The 10,973-nt window shown below is 43.0% G+C and overlaps 1 protein-coding gene across 1 annotated transcript in view; it reads left to right on the top strand.

Annotated features, from left to right (window-relative positions):
- Positions 1-5,412: 5,412 nt before the first annotated feature.
- The window catches only part of ST8SIA6 (ST8 alpha-N-acetyl-neuraminide alpha-2,8-sialyltransferase 6), a 147,298-nt gene continuing 141,737 nt past the window's right edge, over positions 5,413-10,973 (top strand). The window contains exons 1-2 of the mRNA XM_061125736.1: positions 5,413-5,542; positions 5,997-6,095. Coding sequence (XP_060981719.1) covers positions 5,442-5,542; positions 5,997-6,095 — 200 coding nt within the window. The 5' untranslated portion in view covers positions 5,413-5,441. The remainder of the gene's footprint in view (positions 5,543-5,996; positions 6,096-10,973) is intronic.

Genomic DNA, 10,973 nt, shown 5'->3' with positions numbered 1-10,973 from the left:
TACTTTGGTTCAGTCTTGTTTTGTTTTGCCCCTTTCTGTTGTATTTTCTGCAATTGTCATCAGCTTAATCTCTGTGACACTAATTCAGATTTTTGCACCTAAATTCTCCTCCCCAGTCTTCCAAAGGTAGTTCTAAGTTCTGCAATGGTCTTTTGGTTTTGTTTTCTTACTGTCATCAGCTTGCTTTTCCTCCTAATCCCTTGCTATCTTGTCTTTCAATTCTTAATTCTTCTTTGGGTTCTGCTTTCATGGTGCTTACATTATATTTCATTTTTCTGGGGAGTACAAAGTGATCCTTGCTTAAATACTCTGCTGTTTTCTATAGTAAGTCTTTCCAACATGTATTCTTCATTTGCTTTTCTATTGGTTACATTGCTTTTTATTCATCTTATATTTTGCAGAACTTTTGCATGATTTTTTCTGCTTACTCATCTTTGAAACAAATTATGCCTGTTTCTTTCTGCTACTTGCCAGGAACATCGTGAAAATCTTCGGTAGTTCTTCCTTTTTTTTTGCCTACTTGTCGAAATTTAGTTTTTTGTTAAAGGCTTGCTATGGGATATTTTTGTTTCATTATTTATCTGCTTGTAGTTTAGGTTTTATGGAATGTAGAGGTAGAGAAGAGAAACTGAGGAGAGAAATATGACTGGTTTGGCACATATAATATTCACCCTCCAATTCTGTTCAAACTACAGGAGTTCTACCCAGCTTTACAAACGCTGAAATTAGGCAGGATAATCAGTGTTTCAAGAACCATTTATCTATTGAATAGATATTCTTTTTTCTTTAGTAAAGTGATTTTAATCATTAGCTAGAAAATTCTTTTGCATCATCTCTTTAAGATTAGCTCTACCTAGGGACTTCCTCAGAGAAGGCAATGGCACCCCACTCCAGTACTCTTGCCTGGAAAATCCCATGGATGGAGGAACCTGGTAGGCTGCCGTCCATGGGGTCGCTAAGAGTCGGACATGATTGAGCGACTTCACTTTCACTTTTCACTTTCATGCATTGGAGAAGAAATGGCAACCCACTCCAGTGTTCTTGCCTGGAGAATCCCAGGGACAGGGGAGCCTGGTGGGCTGACGTCTATGGGGTCGCACAGAGTTGGACACGACTGAAGCGACTTAGCAGCAGCAGGGACTTCCTGGTGGTCCAGTGGTTAAGATTTCACCTTCCAGTGCAGGGAGTGTGGGTTTCATCCCTGGTTAAGGAGCTAAGATACCACTTGCCTCATGGCCAAAAAGCCATAAACATAAAACAGAAGCAGTATTGCAATAAATTCAATAAAGGCTTAAAAAAAAAGATTATCACTGACTCTAGGTCATCATTCTTAGATGGAATGACTGGAAAGCTGTATTCAATGAAAGCAGAAATACTGGTCACCATCTCTATTTTAACTCAGTAGCCCTGGTCATACCCACTGTTGGCTACTCATTTTTGTTGGGTCCTACTCTCAGCCTTTCTTCATCCAAATTGAGTAACATTCCAAAACTTCTCCATTTCTTTTCCACAAATCTAAGTCATAAATAGGGGAGCTGAGTCTTGAACTTAGTATTTTTGTCCAATTAGTTCATCTTTATCAGGCATTCTTAGGGGCTCATGGAATGGGATTGTGGCCATTTTATAGTTTCAGGATAAATGCAGAGTTTCATCTCTCTGCTTTTGGTCCTTTATGACCTTTTACTGGAGAAGGGAATGGCAATTCACTTCAGTATTCTTGCTGGAAAATTTCACGGACAGAGGAGCCTGGCCAGCTACAGTCCATGGGGTCGCAAAGAGTTGGACACAACTGAGTGACTAACATGCAGATGCACATATGACCTTTTAAGTGGATTTCAGGGAAACAATTTTTAGAAGTTTAGCTTTTTTTTATATTAAATTCTATTTTTTACTGTGAATAATAACTTTTCAGGGGTAGTTTTAGTTGTACTACAAATTGCTTTTCATATATATATATAATCCTAAATGGCATTTGTATATCATCCTAAGTATTCTTATCTTTAAAGTTTATTGCTTTGATATTTAAAATATTCAATTAGTAATAGGAAAAATCTTCAATAAAATATATTTGAAAATATAGCTCCCTCCACAAAGTTGTTGACTTCTTAAAGTTATTTCTACTTTTATTTATATCCTCTGATTTGTTGAAAATATATAACCTTGCTATCCTTATGAATTCCCTCCCCCAAGGAGTAGTTTAATATTTATGAATGTGCCATTGTCCTGCAGTCCTCACAAATCTCTAAAATTACTAAAACCAATCAAGCAGCCTGAAGACATCAGAAACCATCTTTTCTAGTCAGGGAGATAAAAATGTCACCCAAATGAAGGAAAAATTCTTTGCCACATCAATTTTCTGTTTCTCAAGGCACTCTTTCCTTCCCCTCTATTGAAAGTTTCCACTTGTGTATTCCAGTAGATGTAATAGACACTTGATAGTTGGGATTTTTCATGAATCCTCAAATACATGCAGAGGGAAATACTTAAAACCCTATACCCCAAAATGAGAAACACCAACTTCCAGAAAGATTTTCAATGACTTGGACATTTTTTATAAATCAAAACTCCCCCATCATTTTTATAAGTTATTTGATGAACTTAAAGGCACTTGTAATGATGAATAAAAAATAACAAAGGCAAAATGGGAGGCAGATGCTGAGTAAACTGGGAGAGGAAGATAGGTTCATGCACCAGCCTGGGCTTCTGCAAATCACCTTGAGTTTCTAAGGGTTTGGATCTTTGAGGCTGCTGGTCAAACCTGCGACTGTTGTCACCAAATGTACATTCTCCCAGTATTGGTTCTGTGACTGATAATATTTAAGGAATCATGTTTTTGTCAGGTTCTTTGATCTCTCAAGGATAAGCAAGATAATTCAGATTTTACCAACCAAAATCTTCAATTACAAACCTGGTGGTAAAGATCCCTACTGTCAATTTTAACACTTGGTTCAGAATTCCCATTGCAAATTTACACTTGGTTTTCCAATTAAAATGGGCTTTTGTGAGTCCCCTGCTGATAGCCATTGGCTTGATAAAAAGTAACTTTATTTGCAGCAAGCCTGTTTAGGGAGCCCAGTGCAAGGCTGACTCTTCTGCTGTTGCCTTGAGCCCAGCTGTGCTGAAATATTAAACTTTAGTAAATTAGGTGAAATTGCAGCTTCCTGGCTGATACAGTAATGCCCTTTACTTTTTTCTGGAAGCCATCGTCAGTGTGAGCTGTCTGCACAATTCTGCTCTAAAACAAAGAAAATCCAGACTATCTTCCAAATCCAGACAACTTTTCCATTTTCAACTTAATTGTGCTCTACTGTACTTATCTAATAATGCATGAACTTTCAAACACATAGAATTGGATTATTATTCTAGCACTATCCGAAGATAGCATTATTTTATCGTATCATCCTCATATAAGCAGCTAGATCCCTGAAGATCCCTAAGATGTCAGTCTTAAGTCAAAGTAGCAACTTTTTCTTTATTGATCAGTACATATTTTAACAGCAGTAGCGGTCTATGGAAAGAAATCCTGCTTCTATTAATAGTCACATTCATCTTCAGGTTTTTTTCTTTTTCTCCTTAAGAAAAGCATGAAAAAAGCATGAGGTGTTTTATATGTTGACCAAACATTTATTGATCAACTATTATGTGCAAAGTTCTGGTGTGTTTTCACCCAAGGATTTTTCATTGGAGTAAATGCAGAATTAGTAGAGAGGAAGTAGGCAGCCTTGCATTTCTCTTCTTGATATATGTTGAGATTTCTCCTGTGATGAAATCACTGGCGGCAGCTTTATTGAGCTGTCTGGGCTACTGGCTTCTTAGAGGCTCTCACATTGGTTTTTCAGGTTAAGACCTTATGCCTCTAGGAGAGTCCAGTTGAAATATATTTTTGTTTTTTGGGAAAGTTAATGCACTAAAACCTCTGAAAGCACCTTTATCAAGGTCTTCACAGGATGGTAGAGACCAAGAGTTGCTTTTGGGAAAAATCTCAATATATATAGAAGCAGACTGAATAGCAGACAATAGTCCATTGAGCCCCTGTATAACCACTATGGGGGATATGATTTATAGATGTTCCTAGAGTTCAGAATCAGGGCAGCCTGGACAGGAGGGGAGTTTGGAGGAGAACTGGATACATGTATATGTATAGCTGTCCACCTGAAATTATCACAACATTGTTAATACAAAATAAACAACATTGTTAATACAAAATAAAAAGTTGAAAAAAGAGAGACAGTTTGGCAGCAGGAGCAAAACCTAGGGAGGTTGCAAAGTACGGCTTGGGGCCACGTGCAGACAGGATAGTTTAGGGCCTAAAGAGTAATTAATGGTCTACCCTTAATAAATAACCGAGAAACCATCCTATCTCACATTGTCAGGAGATCATCCTCTAGTACACGATATACTAACTTATCAATGACATGCTAACCATGTCCAGCCCAATCTTAATCAGAGCGGGAATCTGCCAACTTTTTCTGAAAAAGGCCAGATAGTCAATAGTTTAGGCTCTGTGGGCCGTGTGATCTCTGGGACCACGACTCAGTTCTGCCTTTGAAGCGCAAAAGCTCCGTGTAGTCACACACAGATAATATAGAGGAATGAACAGAAAGGTGTTCCAATGAAACTATTCACAAAAACGGGCCGGGGAAGAATTCGGCCTGCAGTAGGTAGTTTGCCCGATCCCTAAAGATTGGCTGGTCCCTGGAAATCCATTCGCCGTGCATCTGAATCTGCCTTCAAACACCCGGAGGCTCCTCTCAAGTGCCCAGCAGCCTCTCCGCGTGGGACGATCCCGCAGAGCGACTGCACTGTTTGCAAAGTTTTTGAAGTGGGTCCTTTCCTGTCTCCTCTTCTGCCTCTCGGAACCGCAGCCCTCCTCCGCAGGGGCGCAGAGCCAGGTGCGGTCAGCCCGAGTGGGCTGCGTGGGCTTCGGGGAAGAGCGCGCGACCGCTCGGGGGCAGGTGAGGGCGCACAAAAGTTGGAGCCCAATCAGCGAGGCGTCCAGCTCCTGAGCCCCAACCTTCAGGTGACCCCGCGCGGCGGCGGCAGAAGCAGCGGCGGCGGCGGCGGCGGCGGCGGCGACCAGCGCCCGCAGCAGCTCGGAGCGCCTTCGGGAGAGGAGGAGGCGAGCCGGGCGCCGCTTCACCGCCAGCCGAGCGCCGGGCGACGACAGTGATCCGGGCTGGGCGGGAGCCGGGGGCGAGCCGGGACGTGGCTGCCTCCTCCGCCCGCAGACGCCGGGCGGGCCCGGCGCGTGGCGCCTGAGAGTGCGGGCCCGCGGCGCGCGCCCCCGCCGCCCCTCCGCGCCGCCCTGAACGCTGGAGGTGTGCGTGGCTGCGGCCGCGGCGGCTGCGGCGGCAGCGGCGGGAGCCGCGAGTCGGGGCCGCCCGGGCTGTGCTTCGCCGGGGCAGCAGCGGCGGTGGCGCCGACCGCGCCGGTGGTTCAGGATGCGGCCGGGGGGCGCACTGTTCGCCCTGCTTACCAGCCTGCTGCTGCTGCTGCTGCTTCGCCTGCTCTGGTGCTGGACCGACGCGCCCTCCCGTTCCAGGTAGCCCACTCGCCCGCCGCGCTCGGGCCGCCCCGCGGGCCGCGCACCCGGGGACTCTAGCCGCTCCTCTCGGGCGCGCAGACTTTGGCCGGCTGCGAGGACCAGTCGACGGGCAGCGGCGGCTTGGGGGTGGGGTGGGACGGGGGAGTCCGGGAGGCAGCGCAGGATGAGTGGGAGGTGTCGCAGGGGCGACCCTAGCACCGACTGGACACAGACTAGGGCGGAGGGGAACCGGCCAGGGTGGCGAGGGAGCTGCGGGGCCGGACCTGCCGTCGGGTCACCCGAGCTCTTCCTTCTTTCTCTTCCTTCCCGCCCTGAGCTGCTTCAAACTCCGGGGCTGGGAAGCTGCGCCGTGAGCCAGGGCGCTAGGATGCCTTGGCCGCCCGGCTGCAAGCGCGATGCCGAGCCCGGCAGCCAACTGCTCCTCAACTTAGTTTTCTTCACGGTTGTGCAGGTTCTTGGTGGAAGAAAGCAGGGAGGCCACCCACAGCAGCCCCGCTGCTCCCAGGACGCTCCGGAGCTCGGCGACCCTACCCCCGCGCACGGGGAACAGGTACCCGCGGCTCGGGGATGGGGCGCGGCTGCACCCGCAGGACTCGCTTGGGAGTTGTCTGCTTGGGACCATACGATTGTGTGGATTTGTGTGTGTGTGTGTGTGAGAGAGAGAAAGGATGCGTGTGCATACACGCGCGTGTAACTATCACACTCTCTCAACCTCCCCTGTAAAGCCTGTCTCTCCATGTGGATGTTCTTCGAACCAAGGGAGATATGAAAACAGCTGCACTTTAAAGAATGGGTGCCGAGTTCCCCTCGCGATAATGGTGTGTCGAAAACCCAGAGAAGCAGTTCAGCCTGTCTGTTGAGGGATTTGGTTGGTTTGCTTTCTCTCTTCCTGCTTTCAAGTGCACCGGCGTGAGATTAACGTTTGGGAACATAGAATTCTGTGCTCAGTGTTGGGAATGTTTTTGTCCTTAGTGAATGGAGACTTTTTTTTTTTTTACCCCTTTTCACTCTTAGAAGTATATATCCATGTGCAATGATTATTTGAATTTTATCGTGGGTTTTTTTTTTTTTTTTTGCCTGTTATAAAAGTAATCCATTCTTAGTGCAGATAGATGATATGAGAAATGTATTTAAAAATATTCACTCAGAATTCCACCATCCAGAGATCACATTAAGGTTTTGGTCTATATTCTTCCAGTAGTTTTTCTCATGTACACACATTTTTGAAATATACTTAAGATTGTATATTGTATTTTGTTCTGCCTTTTTTCCCTAAAAAATAATACATATACATATAAATATACATATGCATGTCATTTATTTTTTGCAAAGCATTGCTTTTAATTGTTGCATAATTAATCATATGAATGTGCCATAATCTGTTTTTTAATCATTTAGATTGGTTCCTGTTTTGTTGGCTATTAATAATTCTATGAAGTACATCCCTGTATGTAAATCTATATATTCATTTTCAGTTCTTCAGGATGGACTGATACAAGTTGAATGATTGGGTCAAAGAGTATGTGCATTTTAGGTTCTAAATTTCATTTTCACCAGCAGACTATCATGCTTTGAGCCTCAGCCTTGCTAGTATTTTGGGGGCAATTTTGTATACTCTCTCTTTTCCTCTGTGTATCTCTTGTGAATGCCTTTTCCTCTATGTATGTTTCGGTATATCCTTGCCTCCCAGACCATCTTAATCTTCTGATTAGGTGACTTAAGGTTTCCATGTGGGCTTTTCAGGCAGTGCTAGTGGTAAAGAACCCGTCTGCCAATGCAGGAGACATAAAAGCTGCAGGTTTGGTCTCTGGGTTGGGAAGGTCTCCTGGAGGCGGGCATGGCAACCCACTCCAGTATTCTTGCCAGGAGAATCCCATGGATGGAGGAACCAGGTGGGCTACAGTCCATAGGGTTGCAAAATGTTGGATATGACCAAAGTGACTTAGCACAGACACAAGCACTTGCAGGGTTTCCCTGTAGTTCTGCATGACCATCAGAAGGGCCTGGGGGAGCCAGGAAGAAATCTTTGAATCGCAGAACAACACTGCTTCCTGCAGTCCTCCTATTGGAATTTCACAGCATAGCAGAGGCACTAAAAAATCATGGAGTAACAAAGCTTTAGAGAAAAATATTAGCCTTTAGTTTTATTTGTTGAAGGGTTGCATATTATAGGTAGCAGTTTTCCAGTGAATTGGGGAGCATTTTCCGAGTCCTGTTAGAGTTACACATTCTGGCATTGTCCCTTGAGATAAGTTAGAAAAAATGTACTAATTAAATCATCTGGTCATAGACCTTTCTTGAGGTAATTCTTTGATGAATTTTTCAGCTTCTGTTGAAGTACTTCCTTTCTGCCTGGCATACGTCTTGAGCTAATATAGGTAATTCATATTTTTTTCGGAATGTGGTCCAGTCTATTAAAATTTTAAAATTGGTGCCATTCTGTTGTATTTTTAAAAACCTGTCTTTTGATCTGTTTTATATCATCTTTATCACTTATGATTCATTATTTATGTGGCAGGGATACAAATTTTAATCCATACTACATGGTTATGTAGAGAAATTGTAATTTCTTAATTTTTTTCAGTAGCTGATCATATCTTCTTCCATGAACCCCAACTGTAGGTAATACATATGAATAATAATATAATAATACTAAAAGCAATCAGAATAGCCAGCACTTATTGAACCCTTATTATAGACACTGATCTGAGTATCACTTGGCAAAGAAATTTGTTTGGGTTGGAAAACAAAAACAAACTTTTTGGCCAATCCAGTACTTTATATTTATTAGCTCACTTAATCTTTAAAAAAAATGCTGAGAAAAACCCTTATGACCCCCATTTTATAGATGAATGTCGACTTAAAAAAATGCACAACATGAAAGTTGCAACTTAAGTTTTATTTGGGGCAATATGAGGACTGCAGCCCAAGAGACAGCACCTCAGATTGCTCTGAAACTGCTTCAAAGACATGGGGGGCCGGGGAGGACAGTATATATGTGATTTTGGTAAAGGGGGAGTACATGCAATCAAGCACGTTTATTTTTTAGAAAGTTTCTGCTGGTTCCATGAAGCTTCTGCTAGTCATGAGAAACAGTCGTCACCATGAAGGATTAGTGTTTTTCTAGATATGAAAAGTTATAAGAATTGGGCTCATAAAATCAACTCTTGAGAATATCTGAAGACCTGTCCTGCGAGTTTCCTGGAAGCACAGAGTGCCTCATTTCTGCTCTCCACCCTGAACTCCTTCAGGATGTGTTGGAGGTCACCAGCTCCAGCAGCACATGATTTAACCCTTGTAGAGGTAGATGGCAAGCACCCATGGCAAGTGCCAATTCGTGGTCGACATGAGGAAACTGAGGTGCAGGGAGGCAGAATAAACGGCCCAAAGTCAGAATTGGCAAACTGGACCCAGGAGTCATATCCAGGCCATGTGGATCCAGACCCCCACACTTAATCACCCTGCTGTGTAGTCTTTCATAGGTACTGGGCAAGACAGTGTGTGTGTGTGTGTGTGTGTGTATGTCCAGGTTAAAGCTTAGTCACATGTGCCAACTTAAGCAACTCTTTCTGGTATGATTATTCTCTCTGGGAGCAAACTCAGATTATTTTCATTAACCTTTCTTCTCCTTTCAAATTGTTTATTTAATTATTTTCTTTATTTGGCTACACTGACTCTGATTGCAGCACGTGGGATCTTTAGTTGCAGCATGTGGGATCTAGTTCTGTGACTAGGGATGGAATCCAGGCATGTTGTATTGGAAGCTCGAATCTTAGCTACTGAACCACTAGCGAAGTCCCTTCACCATCTCTTGTTACTTTAAGATGATACCCCGATCTAAGGGGGAGAGGGCTTCCCTGATAGCCTAGTTGGTAAAGAATCTGCCTGTAATGCAGGAGACCCTGGTTCAATTCCTGGGTCAGGAAGATCCTCTGAAAAAGGGATAGGCTGCCAACTCCAGTGTTCTTGGGCTTCCCTGGTGGCTCAGCTGGTAAAGAATCCATCTGCAATATGGGAGACCTGGGTTCAATCCCTGGGTTGGGAAGATCCCCTGGAGAAGGAAAAGGCTACCCACTTCAGTATTCTGGCCTGGAGAATTCCATGGACTGTATAGTGCATGGGGTCGCCAAGAGTCGGACACAACTTAGCAACTAAGCCACCACCGCCTAAACATATAAGGATCAGAGTTGGCTCAGGAAAAACTAAGTATCAGAATCTACCTCTTCTTGCCCCACAAAGTGGATATGACCCTACTTTAATTTCAGGATGGAAGAGTGCCAAAGAAGTGATCTATTCCAGAGTCCTAATTAGGGGAGGAGACAAAGCTCTATCTATCCTTGTTACTCTCCCCTTTCTCTCTCCAAGCCAAGGCTCTGTTTTTCCTTTCTTTCTCCTTTTTCTATCTTTGCTGTAGGCTGAAAAGTGCTGTCTTCCCCTGCATTGTATTGTGTTTCTCTTTTCCTGACGCATACCTCCAGGTCTGTCTCAAACCTAAGCTCAAGGGTGAATTGTGGGGACTGGAAGTTAAAAAAAAAATTGGGAAAGTTCCAGGAGCTGAGTCTTCCAGGTAAGGTGGTTAATGTCTAAAAAGACATAATGAGAGGAATGTAGGAAATCTTTTCTTGGGACTATAGCAAATCCTATTTTGTGCAAAGCTGAATATTACCTTATTCTTTCTCTTTGTATCCTTTCAGGAAAAAGTCTATATCTCTTTGTAGTCCCCCAAAGAATGTTTTAAAATAGCTAAGGAAAAGTCATGTCAAAGTCAGAAAGACAAAGGAGAAAAATATACTAATAATTTTCAAAATATGACCCTATCACAATGGATTCTTTGTCTTTCCAATAAACTTTGTCAACATGCGTCAGTGGTTTGTTTGTTTTTTTAGACAACCAGCTCTTGGATTTATTTCTCAATTCTGATCTATTTCCATGTTCTGTTTCCTTTGTGGAGTTTTGTTTTCTTTGTGTTATTTTTATCTTTTAAAATAAAATTCCTTTTTTTTCCAATTTACTATTTTGAAATGAATGCTTCATTTATGGATCTTTCCTTTTCTCTTTGTAACAAACATATTTGCTACTATGAATTTTCCTTTGAATGCAGCTTTGCATCTGTTCTTTAAGTTTGGATACTTACTGTTTAGGTTTTTAAAACTATATTTTAAATTGTTCCTAGTTACATTAGAATATTTAAATTTTACCCTCATAGTTATTTAGGAGAGTATTCTTCCCCACCCCCTCACCCTGCCTCACCACCCAGAGGAACAATTTTAACTTCCTTCAAGAACTTTTCCTTTGCATTCACAATTTGGCTGTTTGGTGCAAAAAACCTGTTAGCCTGTCTTTTGGGAGAGTACTTTTACATTTCCAAGTGATTGGAATTTTTTTCTTAAATATTAATTTGATATGTGTTCTTAAATAATATTGGTTT

This window comes from Dama dama, chromosome 23, assembly GCF_033118175.1.
Source record: "Dama dama isolate Ldn47 chromosome 23, ASM3311817v1, whole genome shotgun sequence".
In the NCBI taxonomy this organism is placed as follows: domain Eukaryota; kingdom Metazoa; phylum Chordata; class Mammalia; order Artiodactyla; family Cervidae; genus Dama; species Dama dama.
This window is presented reverse-complemented; position numbering and strand designations above follow the sequence as displayed.